The 25589-nt window shown below is 39.8% G+C and overlaps 1 protein-coding gene across 1 annotated transcript in view; it reads right to left on the bottom strand.

Annotated features, from left to right (window-relative positions):
• LOC117465202 (rho-related GTP-binding protein RhoN-like) overlaps window positions 1–22410 on the bottom strand; it is a 31061-nt gene extending 8651 nt beyond the window's left edge. The window contains exons 1-2 of the mRNA XM_034108136.1: window positions 22063–22410; window positions 21020–21107 (exon numbers count right to left, since the gene is read on the bottom strand). Coding sequence (XP_033964027.1) covers window positions 21020–21107; window positions 22063–22170 — 196 coding nt within the window. The 5' untranslated portion in view covers window positions 22171–22410. The remainder of the gene's footprint in view (window positions 1–21019; window positions 21108–22062) is intronic.
• Window positions 22411–25589: the final 3179 nt, after the last annotated feature.

The raw sequence follows: 25589 nt of genomic DNA, 5'->3' as shown, positions 1-25589 counted from the left end.
ACAGGTACAGAACGTGTGTCCAAAAGAGCAGCTATATTTACCAGAATGTGTGTCATTCTCTCAAAACCCTGCCCCTAAGCAGACCACGTGTTTGTGCGTGTGTTGCTGTGGTCACAAATGTCAAACTAAAGGCCACAACCATTTCCCTGCGTCTCTCTGACTAATTATTGCTCCTGGGTTTCACACATACTCTATTCACACACACATGCACAGACACACACACATGATCTCTCTTTCTCTTTGGTGGTTAAGCTTTGTCTTGATCCAAGTGTAACTGCCATTTTTATCGCTATCTCCGACATTTATTTTTGTACTCTATTTTATATTTTATTTTTTGATTTCTTATTATTATTACAATTATTTGTCTTTTATTATCTCAAAGCGTATCAGTATCCCTTGTTGTGAAGCACTTCGAGATTTGTCTTGGCAGATGAGAAGCGCTATATAAATTAAATATATTATTATTATTATTACAGAAGATGTGGATTATTCATTTGATAAAAAGGAGAGTGAGGGGCTGTGTATCCGACGGTGCCCATAAACCACCCGTAGGTCTGCACAGTTTACACATGAGTGAACCGACAGATGTAGCTCAGCTTCACACCGTCAGCTCCACCTCTGCATCAGACGGCAGCTGTGAACAACTTAAAAAGTGTCAGCCTTTGTGAAAAATAAACTTCAGTTGATCCTCTGCAAGTCGAGAAAGTTATTGCCATTTTGAGAAAAGTTTGTGGATGTTACTAACAAGGTTTGTGCCGATGTTATTAGTGAAGGTTCATCCTTGAAGTCAGTGTTTCTGTCTTTGTGTTAAACAACCACCCACCTAAAACCATAACAACTCTATTTATGAAATACTGCTGGCCTTTTCTGGGCAATAAGATCTGACACTTTTAAAAAGTCATTTGTAAACGTTCTTAGTCAGCATTTTCGCAAGTACACAAGGCTACAGCTATGCAGAGAAATGCCTTTCGTCATCAGTAGAACTTGTGCCAATTATTGCAAAAATACTATAACAAATGAGGTATTTGTCCATCAATCTTAAGTTATTACAAATACAGAGACAGCCAACACATGTTTAAGTTGTGTTGTAACTTTATCGTCAAAAAAGTATCAGTTATTATTATTAGTACAGGCAACTGGTCTTGCTATAATAGAAACAGTTTTTAAACAGTTCATGTTCACATTCAGGGTGAAAGTTGCACAAGACACTTTTTTAAATTGGTTGAATGAACCACATATAACTCTCATTGTTAACATTAATAAACAAGGAAGAAACATTTTTATAGAAAAGGATAGAAAATAACTTCAATGAGGATTACAAACTCATATAAATGTAAGTCAACAAGGACGCATTACCCAGTCTGCCATCACCTTTTATTCCAGGGTTCTCAGTTTAAAACCTCATAAGCGATTCTATCAAACTCTTCCTCAAGGCAAGAACATAATGAAACTCCATTATGCTTTAATGACATTTTAAAAAGCCATTTCACAAAACCTCTTGAAAACACTTCTTTATTTAAGCAGAAATAATGGAGGTGGAAATCTATTCTCTATTATTCAAGCTAGAACGCACAACAGAGTTAGACAACAACGTGATGTTCAATCAGATAAAAGATATTTCCCAATAAGAGCATTTAAAAGGACTCCCCACGTTGCTGATCATGTGACTGTCAATGCATCTGCACTTCTGCAGGCATGTAACCAGGGGTCTTTATAACAAAGGTTAGGGTTTTTGATGCAGCAGTGTCCCCTCTGAAGTTTGCCATCTCTTAATCTCGCCACCCAGGGCCGTCCCTCCCTACAGGCCGATCATGCAGACTGCGTGGGGCCTCACCTTGCGCAGGGTGCCTCAACCCCCCCCCCGTCGACGCTCGCGAAACAGAGGGCCTCATCATAGAACTTTGCGTGGGGCCTCATGTTGGCCAGGGACGGCCCTGTCGCCACCCGTTAAGCAACGTGAACTGGTTATTAAGCAGCCCGTCTATCAAGTTTAGCCGATTGCTTTCCGCCGGTGTATTCAGTTATCTGGTACTCCTTCTGCAGCTGAAGTTGTTTATTGTTTTGCAAGGTCCTCCTCTTCTGCTCAGTCTACCTAGCCCTGGCAGAATAAACACGCATCTATAGAGTGGTGCAGGGCTTTCGTTTGGGTCATCAACCATCCCAACTACTTACAGGTAGATTGTGAAATACCCATGTAATAGTAGATTTGTGGAAATATGTTTCTTTCGTTCCGTCTGTGGTTATAGCTAATCAATATTTTCATATTAACAATGGATCACAGTTATGAACCCTCAGAGAATAAAGATCCGACTCTGCAGTTTCCCTAAGTTCTACAAAGTGCTTTATCGTCTTTTAATGCAATGGTTCCCTCTCAACACACACATCAGCATTTTCAGTCACATCAGGCAGCTGTTTACAGTTCAAAGGTCCTGATGAACCCACGGTGCACTACCAGCTCAGCACCAAATGGCAGACAGCAAAGTTAGTTCCTAGTTAAGATAATATAAGATGGTACTTTATTGATCCCAATTTAGGAAATGTTTGAAATATAGTTGAATAGTTAGTATTCAAAAGAGCATTCAGCAGTGAACAGTTCAATATTTCTCTCAGGTGTTAGTGGAAATAAAGCTAAAATAGTTCATATTGAACTTACATTATGTGGCCAGAAACACCACTCCAAATTAGTTGGAACTTTTACAGGTTTGCAAAACACCTCAAGAGTTGATAATATGTCAGTAAAATTGCCAAGAATTCAGTTTTTTTACTTTCTCTTGATCCATATTATAGCACACGAGATGAGGCTGATATCAATATTCTCATCTTTCTATGTATTTATTCCCAAAATGTTCCAAAAACTACTCAATGCTCCAAGTGTCAGAATGATTTTTGTCCAATTAGTGTAGAATTAAACTAGTGATCCTCAGTTGGATCTCATTAACAATTGAAATTATAATAAATCATTATTATCATACTAATACATAAAATATGTTTAATTGGTTAAATTCTGCAAATATAGGAATTCATGAAATCACTCATGCTTGCAAATTAAATAAGCTTCCTGATAAAACTCGCATTAGCATAATCTTGGATATCGGTGGTGCTTAGTTGGCTCTGTATAACACACACACACACACACACACACACACACACACACACACACACACACACACACACACACACACACACACACACACACACACACACACACACACACACACACACACACACACACACACACACACACACACACACACACACACACACACACACACACACACACACACACACACACACACACACACACACACACACACACACACACACACACACACACACACACACACACACACACACACACACACACACACACACACACACACACACACACACCTTGAGGTTCCCTGATGTCAACTAATCCATGTTCAGCACTGGAGCAGCTGCTAATGTGTATTGATCTGGGAGCTTTTTGACCCTCTCTGGGACCTGTAGTACGATGCCCCTCGTGGGAGGATTCCTGCTGGTGTGGCAGCGGCTCAAAGAAACTTCAGCCCATCTGTCTCTGTCTAAAAACGTCTGATCAAAAAGGCACTCAGCCAACGGAGTACTGCATGTGTTTGGCTATCACAAAGGACAATGAGTGTCATTGAGTGTTTACAGCTTTCAGCTTTCTTAAACTCAAACATGCAACAGATCACATGCAGGTGTATATTTATGTTAAAAGAAGGCCATTCGAATGTAAAAATATAGTCAGATGCGTGGCTGCTGCACGGTGACGTACAACAGTGGAGACACACACTGGGACTCCACATGGGGTTGTCATGCTTTGGATGTTTGATCCAAACAAAAAGCTGTTTGCCGTAATCTCTTGTCAGTGCGGTTGTTCGCAACTCGGCCGTTTACTGTCCATGCCCTCTTGTCATTTTATGCAATCCACTTGTATGGTGCTTTTTACGAATATATCTCTTATATTGAGTGGTTGTTTGGAGAGGTTTGCTTTCTTTAAAAGGGCTTATGTTATGTCTGAATTCTTTATCAGAGCTACACCGAGTTTCTCACAGTATTACATGTTGTAGTTTCATGAAGCCAATTGAACTACATGCCTGGAAAACTGAAATGCCCAGAAGCCGGTGTGTAATCCATTTTAATGACATGACACAGGGCTTTGTTACAGGAGTGGACAGAGTTGTATTTCCTGTGCGTGTGACTAACATATGATCCCTTAAGTGAGATCCTTTAATTCTGCCATTTGATGTCAATTGACGCCCAAAGCAGACACTGACATTATCCCACAGACAAAATAAATACTTGTCTATAGGATAGTCAGATCCAGGGAATGTATGTGATGAAATTGCGGCTTTTCTGGAGAGTAGGGCTGCAACTAACAATTATTTTCACAAAGAATCAGTTTTCTATGATATGAAACAAAGAAAAGCAGAGCATCCTTCATTTAGAAGCTGGTAATAAATAATATATAATGTCGGTGTTGCTATTTATGATTGGACTATACATTGAAATTATCAACATTGTGAATCTCTGACGTCATAGTGTTCATCTAATAAATATTCTCATAATCTAATCCCATAATTACACTGGGAATATCAACTACCACAAATGACCTCTAACTAGTTTTTTTTACAGAATGTTTTACCATTTATACTTTAATTAACACACTTAAAAAAAGACATGATCCACACTGAATCTGCTTTAAATATGGCCTACGCCTTTCAGTGTATCTGTCCTTAGCATAAAAGCATTAAAAAAATAATTAAATCTTCTGAAAAATGTAATAATAAATTAAGCATAAAACTAGACCGAAATCAATACAAGCCAGAATCCGAAGGCAGTTCATGTATCAACGTTTTAAATAACTAACAAATCCTGTACTTTATATTTCATAAAAGAGAAACGTGACTGAATATTATTAAAAAAGCCCATTTTGTCTTATTTTCCAAGCTTTGAAACAAAGTTTTGAAAACACAGACAATTAAAGGCACTCTAAAATCATCACATTATCTAAAATACAAAAATAAAAATAATTACTATTCAGCAGTAAGTGCAGGTAAATACTCATTCTAGATATAAACATCCAGAATAGGATAAACAGTGTTTTTCCTATATAAATTACCCCAAATAATCCAACATGTACCATTGTTGACAATATAAATACCAGCAGCTGATTACATCACATGTTTTCACACTCAAACCTTTAACTAAAACCTAATTACTTCTGCAGGAGTAGTGCTGAGTACCTGGACTCACATTCAGGTTCAGGTCCGGACTCAAGTCCAGAGGTTCAGGTTCAGGTCCGGACTTATAAGTCCGGACCTGAACCCATGGCTTGTGTCAAGTTGTATGAGTAACTAAAGTGAACTTATTGTGAGCTAATTATCAATTGAAAATTAACTCATAATCAACTCAAATTCAAACTCGTCAGGTTTATTGTGCTCCCTTCCAACTTGTGTCTACATTTCTCTACAAAGTACAAATGTAAAAAAAAAACTTTTTGCCACTTAGTCTACAAATGACTTATGACAGCAACTACAGTGAACTACTACAAAGTTCAAACGTTTATTTCATTTACCAAACTAAAGTAACCAAACAGTCCCTGAGCTGACTGAGCCTAAATCCCTAAAACGTTGCTGAAAGGTAGAGTGTAGAGTAGACTATACGCATTACACTGTTACACACCTACTATACAGTATAGGCTACACTGTAGTGGCTGTACAGTCAGAGTGTACTGTACTGTCTGTACACCATGTATTTTCTACAACTCTACATGTGTACATTATACAGTACATACTACATACATAGTGATGTACAAACATACTGTTAGAAATTAAAATCAATGTTGATATGGTGTAATTTTGAATTAAATACACTATTTAATTTAAATCAGTTTTATTCTGAAAAAACCGGAAGTTCACACTATTAACTTTTATTCTGAAAATTATTCACTTCCGGTTAGCATTAGCATGTGGCGAAATGCTACGTTTTCAAACCGTGAATCAAAGGTGAAATGACATGTGATGTTGTACACTGAGCACACTGGGATTAGCACTCATTTATTGACGCTGAATAACGTTTATCAGGGAATGTTTAAATGACCACAGAAACCAGAATAGACGTAAGTGCTAGTTTTTTTGCGAGTCCAAGTACCGGTTCCCGACGTTCCGGTTTTAACCGGACTTGAACCGAAACTTTTTACAAGTCCAGTACCGGTTCGGCGTACCGGTACGCAGCACTATGCAGGAGTGTCTGCATTTCTTGTGTATTTGTTTGTCCTTTATTCCTGTCTGTATATTTCAGACTGCACTGCAAAATCAGATTAGAGGAGTAAAAACATGTTATGAAGTTTCTTGATGAGAGACCTTAATGAACCCCACTGGGCTGGTTTCTTAATTATGAATTTAAAATGATATATTCTGTTAAATGTGGTTAATCTTGTTAGTGATTTTTTTTTATCCCATAGATAATTCCTCTTTGTCTGAATTTGTAAAACCCATTATTAAACTTCCACTGTTGTATTTTTGGACAAGCTTTATGGCTTTAAGTCTGTAAAGCTGTAATGTGACTGATAAAACACTATCACTCTAAATATCGTATCTTTTTACCGGCTCACCGTGACTCAGAAGAAACACAAACACACCTTGAGATGTTTGCACAGAAAATCGTTATAAATCCTCTCGAGACATTTTGGTCTGCCAACTTCCATTATGGCACAGTAATGATCATTAATATTAAAATCATCTTTGTCCCAGTCATGCCCTTGTGAGGAAAAAGTGCCTTTTTGGAGTTTGATCCAGGTCTGAAATTCTGAAACACATCCAGAGAGTGAACAGCAGTAAAATGTTAAACTATTGATTCATTCGTTTTTCCTGGAAAAGTAATGCCTCCCGTAGGGATTACACATTACTGCCGCACACTCATGCTGTGTGACGTACAGTATGGGAACAATATGGCTGTCTGGTAAATAACAAAAGAGAAATGAAGCCTGTACGTTCAGATGATTCTAAATCGGTAATAGTGTCCACTCGGAGAACACGTACACACACACACAGCGTGGATAATAACTCAGCGTATATTCATAACACCTCGGGCCCCCTGCAGAGCTGTCGTCTCCCTCTACTGAATTGCATTTGAATTTCCCCATCATTTGAAATGAAGGTGTTATGCTTGATATCTTTTTCTCCATTCTCTCATTTTGTTTACCTTGTGATTAAAACAAGCCATCCATTGAGCAAAAGAGATTAGACCACAAAATGGATTTCTGTTTCACTTGATGTTATTCTTTCTACAATGGGACTGTGAGGCTGATTGAGGTGAGGGAGCTAAGTCTCTGGAGTGATGATCTTGAAGTTAAATCGGCACTTTTTTAAACATTTCATTAGTCATGGAGAGTTTTATTCAGCCTGTGAAAACAGTTGTAAGGCTCTGAGGGTTTTTGTCAAGTCTTATAAGCCCTGAATGTCATCCAGGTTATCAATTTACCCACAGAGACAGAAGCCTGCGCGACAAGGTGTAGGTGTAGGTGGAGTTCAAGACATGGCCTTTTGCCAGGAGGTTTGGGGTTCTTGTAGTCAGCTTTTAGTCTGAAAATATCTTCTTTTGTTTTAACCTTTTATTTTATCCAGTGAGTCCCACAGTTTGATGGAAGTGCTTACTTAATCATTGAAATCCCCCTTAATAACAGGGACATAAAATGCTTTCTACAGTCATTAAAGGTGGGGTATGTCATTTATTTCATAAACACTTTTTGTTATATTCCATGAATGCTCTTAACATCCCGATAGCAATGAATATATTAAATGCTTTGACAATAAATCCATACAAAAAAGTCATCTGTGGAAGCCGTAGCGCTGTAAAAAGCACGACCAATCATTTTAGCCGGCCCGGCTATAATTTTTTACGGTTGTGTACTTTCAAATTCTAGCGCACTCGAGCTGGTTTCTCCAAAATTACATACCCCACCTTTAAGTCAAAAAATGTATTCTAAGTTCACTTTTTGGAGCTGTCTAACGTTTCCCACGGTTATACCTTAAAAAAAGAAATGTTCTTAGTTGTGATGGAGTTGGCACAGGTTACAAGTGACCTGCAGTATATTTGAAGCTTTGGTGCGGTGATGACAGGTACATGAAGAATGTGAAATGTGGTCAAAGGTCCTCGAATAGTCAGTAATTGGACCGTGACTAGAGATCTTCAATGTCATATTTTGCATCTCTGATCACCCTGTAACATCTAATGTAAAAATGTGTTTGTTTAAATTTGACTGCTTGGTTTCACTATATTAGATGTAGGCATTACGAAAGAGGAATTATATAAACAGAAGCAGAAATGAATGGGACTCATCGGAAATCCATTACAGAGGATAGATATATCTGTCGCATCGGTGAAACACGGCAGTAGTGTTTTTTACAATGTGATTATTAGTACACTTGAAATGTTACCAAAGTGAATTTCACAACAGCATGCTCAAGAGGATAAGTGCTTCATTTGACTCAATGTTTTAAACGGTGAAATTAAGCGTTGTAGCCGTTCATAATTCATGGATTCCTGTGCAGAACTGCTGAAGCTGTGCTTGTTGTCATGCACATTCCTAATGCTTGAATACCAAACAATAATAGAAAAAGCAGCATGGAGACATGAGTGGTGCTGTCAGGCATATCAAGAGGTAAACACAAGGTGCAGTGTAACAGATTTAGATTTTCCATACCACACACATGCTGTATATGCATTTTCTATATGGTTGAAATCTGTAATTAAGACATTCTGATGTAATATCCACTACATTTTTAACGTAAATGTGTTTACTAGATCAGCCAGAGCAATTAGGCTAAAGTTAAGTCATGTTATGTCTAATCAGGTTAGACAGAAGTCACATTGCTCTCATCTAGACTGAGACTAACAGAATACCTTTCTCCTTGCATGTTGCTTATTCAGCTGGCACAGAGGGAGAGCGCTGCCACTGAGCAGAGTTTTGCCTGAAATCAGCAGTAATCCAGCAGGATTCCTTCAAATTAATGACAGAGTGACATCTGGGCCCCCCCCCCCCCACCTTCAGATTAAACCTCCCAGCTCCTGTTGGGATGTTACATGCTGTCTGAGCAGCCTTATGTTCCTGTGCTGCCATGTTTCTGAGGAACACAGAGAACAAATAAACCTCTGATTCATATATCTTGTTTATTTTGTCTGCCTGCTCTTTACATTTCACCTGCTGGGTAGGAGCTTCCAAGGCCATGAAGCCAATAGAAAAGAAAATAACTAGTCTTTTATTTGACTATTAAATCTATATTATTAATATTAAGTCTACTAAAGGAAAACTGGTATTCCAAACTGCATGCACATGTGTATAGCAGCAAATAATATTTAGATTTATGATCCACTAACTTTGGTAAAGACATTCAATTAGAACAATTATAATGGTTCACATCAGTTTGAAAAGAAGTAGCCTGACGCAAATCCTCAGAAAAGAATGTGTTACTTAGAAATAATGATAGTTTTATAAGTTATGCTAAATGTACACACTTTTTAAATGTCAATCTTCAACAATATGTCATGCTCTCGGTTATAGAAAACACAGTTTTACTACAATTCTGTTTTCAAACTCAAGCAGTGATTCCCAACCAGGATTATCAATAGACACCAATCCACTTTTTGGAATTCAGTCTTGTCAAAAGCCAACTAGTATGGAAGCAGAAACATTTGTTACAGAAATATAAAAAATGTAATTGAAATATCCAGCCTTTACCACCACATATATTTTTGAACAAAAGTTAAAGGTAGAAGGTTAAAGAAAGTTGAATTGGTTAAACATCAGACAGGAAATGTTGGGAACTACTGAACTGCATTATAATGTTCCATTTCAGGTAAGCGTGGTTTAAAGTAACAATAGCCTGGCTGTGATATGGTGTTATGGTCCATTGTACGGTATAAATCAGAGTATATCACAGTGCAGTAGAAACAGGGTCACCAGCATCCAGCGCTGTCAGTAATGGCTGACGTGTTGGGGGTTGAATGGAGTGGTCATAGCTACGTCTTGCATTATAGATAAGAGATGGAGAGGGTCTGAAGTGGATGGATAGACCCCCCTGAGTGCCCTCTGTGTGTGTTTTGTGTCTAAACAAAGTGCACTACAAAACCTAATGACTTTTTCCCCGTCAGATAATGTAACAACTGATCCATTCTGGCTTCAAACCGCTCTCTGAAACATTACAAATGATCCTCCATGTATCCCCTGATAACATTTCAAAATGCTGTGTCTGCTCTGTATCAAATACAGAGCAGACATCCATTTGATTATCTTTTGTGTGACATGAGAGCTATTGCTAACTTTGTAATTGTTATGGAAACGTGAAGGGTCTTGTTTGGTTTTTCTGTGGTTTGGATATGCCCGTCGTTTGTCGTGGCCTCACCTTTCTATTCTCTCATATTGATCAAATTGAGCTTTTGGCATAAATAAGAACATGCACTGTACAGATAACAATGAGAAATAGCTAGGGTTGCAGACAACATACAGAATATATGATGTGTAAAGGGAGAAGGGTACTGACACTCTAAACCCTCCCCTCCCCCCCTTCGCCCACTCCACATGTTACTGTATTGTGGCTTTGAATTATTTATATATGTCCATCCATCATGTTTTGCGAGAAATGGCAGCTTTTGTCACTAATTGTAAAAAAAATTGTGAGTGTTGGAAAGTGAATAACTTTAAAACAACTTTGGGAAAAATAAAGACATCTAACTAAAGCTGGAATCCGACAAAAGATCTGCACACTGTGCTAAAAGCTCCGAGCCATTTAAACACATTTCGATCTTTCAGATACCTTTTGGGCAAAGTAAATTAATTAATAATGCTCTGATCTTTTAAAACAGCCTGAGGATCTCTCGTCTGATTCTAAGCTATGAGAGTCTCTTCCAAAAGTCTCAAAGTTAGCACTCAGTGAGCTTCTTCATCCAGACTTGCTGTCTCTCTTAGACAGACTGCTCAGTTGCATGCCCCAGTAGCTGAGAGACAGACCTGTGTCTCCTGGGAGAGAGACTGGAGACACATCTAGGCCATTGATTTCCAATGTGCCCTTGGTCTTCTAATGGACAGAGGAGAACCAGACCAGGATGAAAACCTACTAACAATCATTCAGTTCAGCAAGATGTCTCCTGTACATGACTCTCAGCACTTAAAACCACTGGTGGAAAGTTACTAGTACATGTACTCAAGTACTGTACTTAAGTTACTTGTACTTCACTTGAGTATTTAAATCTTTTGCCACTTTGTACTTCTACCCCACTACAATTCAGAGGTAAATCGTGTACTTTATACTTAAATGTATTTACTACCTTTGCAAAATTGGATTAATAATGTGAAATATGTATATAAGACTTTAGTTACACCTGGAGTAAATTCACAATCTTCCCTGCAGAATACAAAGTTATCAAAACTAGCTGCACCTTGACACCCTAATGCATCAATAATTATAATTAAAACATGTCATATATATTATTCTGAAATGGACCAATCTGCATAATGAGTACTTTTACTTTCAGTGCTTTAAGTATATTTTCATGCTTACTCTTGTACTTTTAACATTTTGAATGTAGGACTTTTACTTGTAATGGAGTATTTCTACACTCTGGTACTTCAACCACCTCTGTTTAAAACTCACAGCTCCACGTTATCCTTCTGTCTCTTCACTGTCTCTATTTATATATTTTACCACTCGTCTAATCTCTCAGAGCTCTTACTCATACACTTACTCACACAAACATACACTCTCCTGTTAGTAAAACAACCAACAGCACTTGGACTAGAAACCCAGTTCCCCCGCTATCCGCACTTCTATCCAAAAAGCCTCTGCAACGCTTCAACACATCGAGCGGTTTTCTATCTGTCATGGAGCCAGGTGCCCCTCACACACATAGATGCTCGCTAGGCGCACATCTGGATAGTGCTTTCAAGGATCAAACATGTAATTTGGGACATAAAAAAGATGCTCATGAATGAATGATGGACTGTTAAAGCAATCTCAGCTACAGACTCTGTGAGATGGATAGATGGATGCAACAGGGTCTTTAAAATGCCAGCAATGTTTCCACAGTATTTGACAAAAAAAGCTTTAGTGACAAACATCGTAAAAACTGATATTTTGTTTTTGACTTGTCAAGCCCTTTAGGAAGTATCGGAGAAGATTCCGGTTACATGCTTCTGAACAGGAACCTGCCTGGAGGGCAGGGTTCAAGGCGGCAAACCTCAATACGTTCCTTTGGTGTCTCACTTTTTAAGGAAGTTGTAAGAGTGCAGGTTGAGCCGGTTGGACTATTGACTCTTACCTCACACTTTCACATAGTCAGCTGTGAAACCTGCCTGTTTTGGATGCTTGTGTTTTAGTGACAAACATATCCTTATTGCCTCAGAGGAAAGAAAACAAAGAGAGTAATTGAATTGCTTTGCAGTAACAGTAAAGTGCACTAGTTCTTTATGAATACTGTTAACAAAACAACACTCCAAACCCTTTTATATGTTTTACAGCATCGTGTGGAGAAGTTTCTAATCTACTGCACAATCCTGTGTGGAATTCAAATGTGAATTATAATGCTAACACAATATATCAAATTTGAGAATAGTCCTTTAATCTTTGCCATGACAGATCCATTTGCTAACACTAACATATTATCACCTTTCATTTGTATGGCAAACATCTCTAATGGCTTCCTATGTTAAGAAAATAATGCATAACACATACTATTATGTCATCTGTTTATAACCTCACATAATGGCTACCGTTCCCCACATTTTATAAATACTCAACATTGTTATTGTGTGATGTCCAAAACAAACACTCGTTTAACTGGCTTTATACTGTAATGCTTGAGTCATTAGAATGTGAACTCATAAAGTAAGAACAGGACATGTCGGTTTTAATGCCAAGTTTCACTGTCACACAACATATCATTTACCTAGCATTCTAAAAATGTGATTTTCTGACATATTCATGATCAGCACCAGACACTTAATTAAAATGTAAAGGTCACCCCTGGAGTGTGTATAATAATCTAATGTATGACCCAGAGTTCCCGTTAGAATATTTTTTCGCCGGTCAACATGTCCGTTAAAGTTGAAATCTTCCGGACAAAATGAGAAAAGTGCCGGTCAAAGGTCTTCTTTGTTATTTATTGTGCTTTAAAAAAAAATGATATGATTCGATATTAAACAAACTAATCATAGTAGATTAACTATTCAAAAGTGTACAGTAATTTATAATAACACGGGAATAATAAACGGAGCGCTCTCTCCTTCTCCTGACAGCCCGTCAGTATCAGGTGATTATGCAGAGCTGCATGTCGACTCGTCAGCAGCAGCTGATCTCTCTCTCCCGCCAGATTAGACTTTTCTCGCGTTTATGTCCATATCGATCAGATCTAGCTAGTTCTAGCCAGCGCCATATAGACTTCTATCTATATGGCGCTGGTTCTAGCTAATGATATGACTACCTGCTTATTAAAAGACACCTAAACAATAAGCGTCGCTGTGCAACTCTGGGTGAGGCGGCTGCCACAAAGTATAGCGCAGCATTATGCATTTGTTTACATGCCCACCGGAACCCCGAGGCATTACCAACAGATCAACGCACAATCAACCCATACAGGACATCTCTTTCTCCACATTAAGTGTTAGACATTAGAATGGACTATTCTGTCACATAAGTGGCGCAAGTTACGCAACTGATGCGGTATTGCGCTAAACGGACATTATTTTGAACGGACACTTTGACCGGAGAGATTTAGATTTGCTGGTCTTCAGCATATTTTACCGGTCGTAGTCCGGTAATTACCGGCTAACGGGAACTCTGGTATGACCTTTCTGTTACATTGGCAAATTGGTTGATAATTGACGAGATGCTTGGGGAATTATACTCAGCACAGTCCTTTTTTATTTTGTCTCAGCCCATGAAGACAGATTAGAGTGAGTCATATGTAATATGTTAACGGCCAGGACACACTGAGTTAAGGATGGATGCAGTGTGGGATTTTCAGAGGAAATGAGAAAAAGATTTATTGAGAAGTGGAAAAAGGACATAGAGACAGATAGAGACAGACAAAGAAAACGCAAGGTAAGCTTATCAAATGCAAGAGTGCTGAGAGGGCAGTGCCCCGATACAGTGGGACTCCTGACCTTGGCTCGGTGGAAACAGAGAGAAGAAGAAAATGGTCAGGGGGTGGCAGCAGAGTTATAAAGAATGAAATTAAAGAGAGGAAGTGAAAAAGTGCAGAGAAGGGCAAATCAAGTCATGAAACTGTTATAGCACTCCAGGCCGGCTGGGATCAGATATTAATTTCAAAGTATCGTTATTTATTTCATTTGTAGAGCGAAGAACCCCTTCCACACAACTGCTGTGTCATCATAATCCACATTGCTTGCAAATCGAGACTAATTTGTTTTTGTGTTATGGTCGTTTGAACTAATAATTACATTTTGATGACTCCACAAGGCACATTGCACATAAAAACATTGCAGAAGCTTCTTACAAAAGAGAGTTTGACTTATTACTTTTGTAATTTGTTATGCGCGGAAATGATTTGGTTTCCCAACAGGCTTTTGATTTGGAATACACATTTTTCAGCGCGCCATATAGCACAGAATAGTAAAAAAGTGAAACTTATATCCAAATACAAAATAAGGTTAAGGGGGTTAGTATTTTAATTATGGATTTTGAGAAGAACTGGCTTCTATAAAGACTTTTGAATCAACACCAACAAATCAACCAAGAACAACAACTCTTAAATCAGTATACGCGTTTGATTGTCAGGAAATGTAACCGGTTCTTGTTAAAACAGCTTCCGTGTCAACCAAAATGTACAAAGACAGGATGAAAAGGCTACTCGATTAGAGATGTTCCGATCCGATCACGTGATCGGAGCCGATCACGTGATTTTCAAAAAATCGGGGATCGGGAGAAAAAAATCGGGGATCAGGATTTTTTTTTTTTTTTTTTATAAATTTTTTTTTTTATTATTTAATGTTACAAAACAAAAATGACCATGTTCACGTCTTAAAGTCATCCTGAGGACTTAGTTTTGGTTTAAAATTACACAACATCATGTATGTGTTGCTTTCTTTGGGCTTGTTTTCATAGACCTGGTTGCTTATTTCTCTGAAATCTGGCAACAGAGTGTCTAATAGTAGCAGCAAGCTAACGAGAGGCTACGTTCAGCTGGTAACTCGGGAGTCGGGACAGAGAAAATGTCAGGAGTTTGGAAGTATTATAAAATTGAAAGCGAAGGCAGTGTAACAGCCAGATGCAATGTTTGCAAGGCAGAGGTTCCGCGTGGTGGAAAGAACAGAGCTACGTTCAACACGACCAATCTAATACGCTACCTGAGAAACAAACACCAACAACAACACGGCGAGTACACAGCGGCCACTCAGGTATCGGCACTGAAGCAACCAACACTTTCAGAGACTTTCAAAAGGAAAGAGAAACTGCCCCAGAACTGTGAAAAGGCCAACACAATAACAGCCAAGATAGCTGAGTTCATCGCGTTGGATGACCAGCCGTTATCTGTTACCTTTTTTTTCTCTTAATGCATTGCATAAAGATCGGATCGGGAAAAATCGGTATCGGCAGATTGTCAAAATCAAATGATCGGAATCGGATCGGGAGCAAAAAAAGGTGATCGGGACCAGGGTTTCCGTTAGCCGGTAATTACCGGTTTTTAGCTGGTAACATTTATAAAAAACCGGTAAATTCAAAACCTGACGGTCAAAATGTCTGGTAATAATTAGGGAGGCTCCGATTGATCGGCCGCCGGTCATTATCGGCCGATATTCACTCTTAATAGTTTGATCGGTGCTCTCTATAAAGGCCGATCAGGAGAGCTGGATCTGATCGATATGGACATAAACGCAAGTGAAGTGTAACCGGAGCGAGAGAGAGATCAGATCAGCTGCTGAGTCTGACCGAGACACGCAGCTCTGCATAATCACCTGAAGCCCCGCCCTCTGTTTAGCGGGCTGCAGGAGCTGCATGAGAAACTGACAGGCTGTCAGGAGAGAGAGGGAGGGAAAGAGAGGATCCGTTTCTCCCGTGTTATTATTCAAAGTTGATGTAAACTTCTGAATAATGTACGTTATCTACTACAAGTAGTTTGTTTGAATGTAATAATTATGTTGTTTGTTGTTTGTGGAATCATTTATTGAAAAATGAATCAGAATTTTTCGATCTGTTACGATTATAAACTGAAGCAATATAAAAATGAGCCCCGTGAACTGAGTTTTAAACTGAAGCATATCTGCTCATAGTCCGGTAATTACCTGCTAACGGAAACTCTGCTACACAACTATTATTATTATTATTGAAATATGACCGGTAAGTTTCAAATTAGTCCGGTAAAATAAATTCTGCCCGGACATTTGACCGGCAAGAAAAAATCCTAGCGGAAACCCTGATCGGGACATCCCTATACTCGATGCTAGGAAAATCTCCCAAATAAAGCTGTCTGGCATGAACCATGCATGTATTACGAGATCTGGATACAAAAGCTCCGCTCTGCTTTGCTTCCGATTTGTTCCAACTAAAAGTTTTTTCCTGCCATCATCAAATATGTTGTGATTTTATGAACCATAAAGATTTTAAACTTTCCCATAGTCAAAGAAAGTTATTTTCATAGGCCGAGTGGTAACATGTAGACAGAAAGAAAACTAAAGTAAACTAGGAAGTGAAAAACGTTTTCTCCTGTGTGTTAGGCGAGCAATTTGCATTGGAGTAAATGGGCACCATTGCTTCTGATTGGTTTGGCCAACCTCCCAAACAGAATTGGCTAACATGAACACTATGTAGGACTGCTACATGAAGTCAAACAAAAGGGCAGTCCTGTCTGATTATCAGCCTGGGCAGAGTGTCATAACAAGGCTGGCAACTGCCCCAGGACCCCAGGCTACCAAGAGGCCGGAAGACTCCAAATTCACCATTTGGCCGTTTTGATAATTTTATTTTTGCAAATTGTACACTTATACTGAATACATAACTGAAACACAAAACAAATGGATATATTAGAGGCATTATTACCTCGTAGACCTCCTCTTATAGACGGGAGTTGGAGTCTAGCTCCAGGGCATATCCATTTATATTGTGTTTACGTGATGTTATTCTTAAATTAATTTGATTAAATGACCACGAATACTGCTGGAATACCGATTGCCAACTAGAGATGTTTTTTTTTTTTTATAAAATATATTTTTTTTAATTTAATGTTACAAAACAAAAATAACCAGGTCCACGTCTTAAAGTCATCCTGAGGACTTAGTTTTGGTTTAAAATGACACAACATCATGTATGTGTTGCTTTCTTTGGGCTTGTTTTCAGACCTGGTTGCTTATTTCTCTGAAATCTGGCAACAGAGTGGGCGCAGTGTCTAATAGTAGCAGTAAGCTAACAAGAGGCTACGTTCAGCTGGTGACTCGGGAGTCGGGACAGAGAAAATGTCAGGAGTTTGGAAGTATTATAAAACTGAAAGCGAAGGCAGTGTAACAGCCAGATGCAATGTTTGCAAGGCGGAGGTTCCGCGTGGTGGAAAGAACAGAGCTACGTTCAACACGACCAATCTAATACGCCACCTGAGAAACAAACACCAACAACAACAGGACGAGTACACAGCGGCCACTCAGGTAACGGCACTGAAACAACCGACACTTTTAAAAGGAAAGAGAAACTGCCCCAGAACTGTGAAAAGGCCAAAGAAATTACAGCCAAGATAGCTGAATTCATCGCGTTGGATGACCAGCCGTTATCGGTTACCTTTTTTTTCTCTTAATGCATTGCATAAAGATCGGATCGGGAAAAATCGGTATCGGCAGATTGTCAAAATCAAATGATCGGAATCGGATCGGGAGCAAAAAAAGGTGATCGGGACATCCCTATTGCCAACTAATATATGCAAACAGAGTGTTTTCAGAATCAGAATCAAGTCTATTGCCGGGTATGTTTACACATACAAGGAATTTGCTTTGGTGTATGACGGTGAGAAAACAAGTTGTAAGAGAAGGTCAAAAATATAACGATTAAAAAAAGAAAATATTCATATTCATATTCATATTCATCTTGACACATCGTTGTTACTCTTAACCTTGACTCGGCGACACACACAACCCAGCTTGAAAGAAAGAAAAGAAAGTGATCAAGATGGCAGGAAGATTGAGAGAATAATAAACAGAGAAGTAGAAAGAGGGAAGAAATTGGTTTGGCAGGAAGAAAGAGAAGAAGAAGAAAACATGGTGAACCTACGAGGCAGGGAGACTAAAAGCGAACATGTAGAGAAAATAGGTTGGAGAGGCGGAGGTCGGTGTAGCGAGATGAAGACTGAAGGAGACATGGAGAAAATGTTTGGCCACAAGTGCCCGATTAATTAAATCCACTGTTTGTTTCTGCACTATGGGCAGGCAGCTCGGAGGCTCGTTCTGGCACCTTGCCTAACACTCTCACAACAACACTCCTGATCTCCTTATCGGCCCTCCTCTAATCTGTTATCCACACAGGAGCTGTGGCATCATGTCTTCAAATCTGAGATGCGTTTGTGTTCTTTTATCATCTGCATTTACGTCAGTCGGTGCTCTGAAGCAACTGTTGTGTTCAAAGCCGCTTTTTCAAAGAGTTTCATATTCAATTGGTACCACTTTGCTGCCAACATAAATCCAACACTCTCAGTTAAAGTAATGTTATTATTTATGTTTGAAACTAAATGCTGAAAGCCCCTTAATGTTATTGAGTCAAACTTCCCTCCCAATGGTTTGACTCTCCCGGCCATACAAAAACAAGCTGAGGGCTAACAAACATTTGCCTGGCTGTCTGTTACGCATGACGAATACACACAAACTCACACTCACACCAGCAGATGTATTTACATACTCAAACAATACTATGATTGCATAAGAAATAGCAAATGTAAGTACGGACAGAAGGTATTACAGCCACTGTTACAGCAGCACATACACAGAACGGTCCTTGTAAACACGCCAAGTGATTGTAATCCCCTCATTCAGTCGTTTGTAAGAAGAGGCAGGTACCAGGGGGAATTGTGGTAATACTGATGTAGCTGATGTAGCTGCACCTGTCTCCTGAGATAAACCCAGAATAGCTGCGAGCTAACGCAAACAAAAACGTCTCAAAACTGGAGGAAGGCAGCTCAGGTCCGACATGGATCACCGGCCATAATCTTGATCACTCAAAGTTTGTTTTTGACAGAAATCCAATTAATTATTTCAAAAACAGGCTCGCTGTTTTCCCTTGTTCCCAGTCTTCAAAGCTTATCAGCAGCCCCTCATGTTTATTGTAAAGATATGAGATTTGTATAGTTGTTTCATCACTCTGCAAGAAAGTAGTACCATCAAGTAAATACTACTTTCTTTAACTTTATACCAACATTTTTTTGTACGGTTTACCAATGTTTGGAAGCCTGAAGGCCGGACACGTTTTAGATGGGAGAAGGAGACACACCTGGCGGAGATCTGCACTTTACTGAGTGCACTTTACTTGATTTATAATTGAGATAATCAACCTTTAATAAATTCTGTATTTTGGCTGCCAGGTTGTAAAATAAATCCCTTTGGCTGGTGTGTATCCTCAAACAAACCCTTAGAAATATGTTTCTTATTAAAAAGTAATACCTTTCTTTCACAGTAGCACACCCTGCCATAGAAATAGTTTAGTTAATTAAGTAAAGCTTTGCTGAGAACACTTCTTCCATCTAATTCACACAGGTACACACATTCACACCTTGGAGAGCTATGTCCACTTTGTTGATCCTCTTTTGTATGCAGGAAGATTGCTTTAATGTGACATAATAAAGTCCCGAATGATGATTCACACGAAAAAAATGAATTGAATTGTTTGAGCTGGGGAGTAAATTACAGTTTAAGCATTCCTTTAGTGTAATTGTCATCCACCACACGGCTCATTGTGTATGTGTCTTTCAGAGTGTGTGTTTATGTGTGTGTGAAACAACCTGCAATTTCAGAGGGTGTTGTTCAAACACAGTGGACTGGCCTCACCCATTGCAAACCGACAGGCAGCGCCGGCCTCGGCAGCTCTTAATCTGCAGCTCGTCTAGCAGGTCTTTCTGCCGTCTGCATGGCTGGAGGTTAATGGAACGCTGCGCATTAAAGCGTCTCACTGCGGTTGTGTGGAAACAAGTTTGTGGGTGTCGTTATGTGAGTGGAAATTAAACAGGAAAAGGCCTTAAGGCTGACAAAAGGAGAACAGTAGTTTATATGCGGAGACTGATAGAATCTTGACTGTTTGATCTCCACAAACTGTTTACGCCTGGTCTCAAAAATGCTAAATTACTATCAGATGCAAAAGTCTAAAAATCAAGATTATAAAACCAGTGAGAAGCAACCTCACAGTTTTGAACACCTGCCACAAAGCCTCCTCAGCACTACAAGTGAAAAAAAATCAACATGTATTAACTCAAAATAACAAAAAACACTTGTTTTAACACTGGAAATCATGCCATGTTGAATGGATTCGATCAGGATGCCAATTTTAACTGTCATTAACGTATGCATGAATCCAGTTTGACAGCGTTCTTAAGTGATGATTATGATGTGACAGCTACTTAGAGGAGGCATGCGTTGAATGACAAGTTGTTTATCTTATCACAGTGCTGATATAACTCTGAAGCTGCTGTTCAAAACCAACAACGAGTGTCGAATTAACTCTAGGGGTGGTGAAAGGACTCAAGATATATAAACACTTTATGAAAGATGTGCCAGCTAATGGGGAGCCCACATTGAATTAGTTAAAAACACATGAGAGTGTCTTTCAGTGCTCCCCACAGATTATCATGACACTCTCCTAATGGCTGCTAATGTGTTTGGCCCACAGCCCGGATGTTGCTCCAAGGAGTCAGATGCTTTCTAATCTGGAGCGCACTAACTTCTTCACGGGCCGGTGGTGCGGCGCAGCTCTCATCACGTTGGCATGATAATCTCACACACACAGAGGGGTGAAAGCAAACCAGAGTGTCTCCTTACCTGAAGTGTCCCACATGTTGAGCTCGATCCTCTGTTTCTCGATCTCGAAGCTGGCTGTGTAATTCTCAAACACGGTGGGAACATAATTCTGAAATGAGACACGCGGGGCCAAAATTAGACCAAAGCTCAGGGGAGTGTTTGTGTACATTGTGGATTTTAATTTAAATCAAGATAATGTATCGTAGACAAGAAAAACATGAATATTTCAGTCAGCTGGAGTGCAGATGAATATCAGAGGCATGAGATAGTGCGTGTGTGCGTGCGTGCGTGTGTGAGAGAGAGAGAGAGAGAGAGAGAGAGGATCTAAAGCTGTGTTTGACCTATAACCAATAACACTTCAAAGGTTTCCCAAGAAATAAATATTAACCTTCAAGAATATTTTAGTCTTTCTTTGCTTCTTGGTAACAGCTAATTATATTGGGCATTTTCGATTGATTGTCATCATAATAGTGAGGAAAAGGCACAACCTCACAACAGACAAGTGCTGAAATGCTTTATTGTACTAGAAAACACTTCCTTAAACTGATTTACAAGAGTAACTTGTTTCTGAATTATTTCATCTTGATTAATTTCATTAGACGTTTAGAGTTTTTAGCCTAAACATTATAACTGTACATGTATTATTGTCTCTCGGAAGTGTGGGTATTGTTTTGGTAAGAGGCAGTTAAGCTCTCTGCGGTTGGTTTGGTCACAAAGTAATGTTTCAGTATTTACAGACCAGACTGATGCGCAAAGGCGCGCAAAGGCGCGCAGAGCCAGAGTTCAGTGGCAACTGGGCACTGAATTGTCTCGAGTCTGAAGCCTGAAAAAGAGAAGTAACCTGCCTGAAAAAATCATGAAATCTCATATAGAAGGTCATTCACAAAAACACATATGAATACGTAAATAAGAAAGATGTTGCTTGTCATCGCCCAGTTACCATACATTAGATGATAGGAGCAGGTTTTTAAGTTTCGCTGGATATGTCCGGCTGAATGGATATGTGTTCACTCCGTGTAGTTGCGGGGACTTTACTCATGTGTTTATAATATACTGTTTCTTACCTCTGGGTACGAGTCTTTGGCAAAAACGTGGAGGAGAGCCGTCTTCCCACACTCCGTATCGCCGACCACCACTATTTTACAGCGCAGTAATCCCTTATTTCCCTCCATCGTGCACCGAGTATTACTGAGTGCGTCTGCTCTGCTGCCTACTTGTCATTTAACTTAAAACTAGTGGAATGTCAAAAAGCAGCTCTAAATGTTCTAAATGTGTTCTCTCAAAGAAGACGACAAAGTCTGTTCAGATGTAAAAACGTCAGCAGCGCAGTGATGAGATGTAGTTTCAGCTACATGCTCTGCGTAATGCTGCGCTCCTCCGCTCCACGGCTGAACTGAGGCGGACAGGCAACAACTGTCAAGGCGCGTCACTGAAACGGGCTTCCGGTGGGATATTTCAAAATAAAATACAATGTGCATCTTGTAAAATGGGTAGCTACTACTTATTTGTCGGTTACACGCTAGATAAGAGGCAAACTAAACTTTTAACACATGTTGTGTGCCTGAATATTTGGTAGCCTTTTCCTAACTGTTACTCATTTAAATCATGTATGACATTTATTATAGGCTATTTGTCATTTACAATAACATCAGTGAGCTGGCCGATAGACAGAGATAAAGAAATAATTGTAGCTCCATCTTCTGGTCAAACTGAAGTAAGTCAATCTATTTTCCAAACACTGTATTGCAGTGTGTTTTTCATTCATATTTTTTTATTTTACTACATTTTATCATCTTAAATATCACAGCAATACCGTCTGTTCAATTATACTAACTTTTGTGTTGATAACACAATACAAATATTCGTATCAATGATCTTCTTTGGGGATCAAATGTTTGTTAAGATTGTATATTCAAAATATACATCCAAAAGCACAACTGGTTTTCTTAGTTTGACAGCAGTAACAAAAACGATATGCAAAATGCTGAATTATAATAAATATAGAAAATAAAATACCAAAAAACAACTCCACCCCTCTGTTCCAGAGCAAAGAAGCCCGTCATTGAGAGTGTGTGTGTGTGTGTGTGTGTGTGTGTGTGTGTGTGTGTGTGTGTGTGTGTGTGTGTGTGTGTGTGTGTGTGTGTGTGTGTGTGTGTGTGTGTGTGTGTGTGTGAGAGAGAGAAATAGAGAGCATCTGAGAACACTTATAACGTGTCCCTCAGACCAGAGTTAGTGACCACAGATGTTTGTTTTGTTTTCCCAACTGAGTGTGTTGCCTGTGTGGCCCAATGTGCAGATCTGTGCAGACCATAGACTGTGGTGCAGACTCACTTCTATCAAACTGAAGTATTAAACTGAGTCTTTATATTAGCATAAGGAATATCCTGCCCTTAAAAAACAACTCTGTTTCTCACCGTCTCTCCACTTCCTGGCACACAGATTCAACCACCATGTGAGAACGCTGCTCCAGTTTCAGGGTGCAATCTGTTTGAATTCACTGGGTGCATGTTGGGTGACTGAAAAATGACATTATAACGGAAATAACCTTTTAATATGTTTTGAGTGCCTCAATATAAATTGTCTAGCTGTGTTAGTTTTTTCTTTTTTAAAGCCCTTAAACACATCAGAACGTCCATTATTTATTTCAATAATGGATTACAGTGTCTGTTCTCATTCTTAAACAACAGTTTTTCTATTAATTGGTTGTTTTAATGAGTTATCAATAATAATGATAGTCACTGTCATGGCTTGGCTCTCAGCCACAACAAACGTGCGACAGAAAACGAGGGCGTGAATAGAATAAAAGAGTTTATTCACTGCTGCTGAAGGACACAAACAGGTGAAACAAACGACGAAACAAGAGGTCAGCTGGTCATGGCTGCTCTTCACGTTGCGTCCTCCTGCCAGAGCGAGATTGCAGGTCTCACTCAGGCCTTTTAACCCTCTGGTACCAGCCACCAGGTGTCCTCAATCCCAGCTGATAGACCAAAGGGAAAACCTTAAAGGAACATACACACACCAGAGATAACAAGGCAGGGGTTGTCACACCCACCCCCTTAAAGTCACACCAACCCTGACAAAACAAAACACCAGTAATGAACAACAAAAATACAAGACATACGGCACCCCACTTACAACAAAACCAACAATTGCAACATACAACCCTCACACTGCCAACCGCTCCTCCCACACCCAGCCACATCTTTAGCAACACAGGTAAGCAACCTGAGAAGCACACTTTAAAAAGGATGGGCAGAGCGAGAACGATTTATCAAACAGTATGACAGACCATACATTACCATCACGGCCCATGTTTCCTCAGTTGTAGCAGTTAGTTTCACTGGCTTTACTGCAATGGACCGCAACGTGGCCAATGTTGCCACACCTGTAACATTTCACCCTACTGCAACGTCTCTGGATGTGACCAAGCCCACCGCAGGAATAGCACTTCCGGTCGTTGGCATGCCCACAGTCACGAGCCATGTGTCCTTGGTCTCCACACCGATAGCAGGACATTTCCTTGCCTCTTCCTCGACCCCTGCTGCCGCCGCCACGACCACCATCAACGCTGCCGCCACCACGACCACCATCAACGCCACGGCCGCCCCGACCACTTTGACTAGTGGGACAATACTTGGTCTTCTGTTTTCTAAACATGTTTTTGTCCATAGCACGAGTGATCACACAAGAGGACGTGACGTCTGCCAACACTGTAGAGCTCTCCTCAGACCTTGACTCAATCGGATCGCCAGTCACTAAAAGCACAGGGGGAACATCAGTCCAGACTCTGCTACCTGCCAAACCGTTGCCCAGGATGAACTGTATCCCCTCGATTGGCAAAGCTGGACGCACACCAACAGCCACCTCACCCTTAACAAGACCACAGTCAATATACATCCTATGAACAGGAATAGGAAGAACTTTTAATCCCATTCCCCAACTCAGAAGGGTGTCACCAGTGTCACTTTCATAAGACAGAGGCAAAACAGAGTCAACAATATAGGAGTCAAAAGCCCCTGTGTCTCACAAGATTTTGATTGGAACTCTGACATTACTATACCTACCAATAACACCAAGCTGTCTCGTATAAATGGAGCATAAGATGCCAAAACCTCAGATCCACCTAAGTGGGATGTAAGCACATCGGCAACACAGCAGCTTTCCACAGGAGCAGCCAACGCAACAGGCCCAACAAAATATCTTCTTCCCTCAGATGTTGCTCTAAGCACAGGACAGTCTGCCTTCCAATGGCCTTTTTCGCGACAGTAGTGGCAAATATCATTATTATCCCCCTCAGATTTGACCAAACCCAAGTTCCTTGGCTCCATCCCAAATGAACCAACCTTTCTACTTCCCTCAAAAACAGCCAGGGCCCCAGAGCGCCCTCCGAACCTGCTTTTATGAAGCAACACAAACTCATCAGCTGCCACAGCAGCTTCAGCCGCAGAAGTGACCCTGTGTTCTGTTATGTAAGTAGCAATCTTGTCTGGAAGAATATTTTTGAACTGTTCCAAAGTCAAATCGTCAAAAGAAGTGACGTCAAGAGCAGTTAACCAACGCTTAAAATCAACAGAGAAATCCCTCGCCATCT

This window comes from Pseudochaenichthys georgianus, chromosome 19, assembly GCF_902827115.2.
Source record: "Pseudochaenichthys georgianus chromosome 19, fPseGeo1.2, whole genome shotgun sequence".
NCBI classification, from domain to species: Eukaryota; Metazoa; Chordata; class Actinopteri; order Perciformes; family Channichthyidae; genus Pseudochaenichthys; species Pseudochaenichthys georgianus.
Note: the sequence above shows the minus strand (reverse complement) of the source record. Positions and strands in the feature narration are given on the sequence as shown.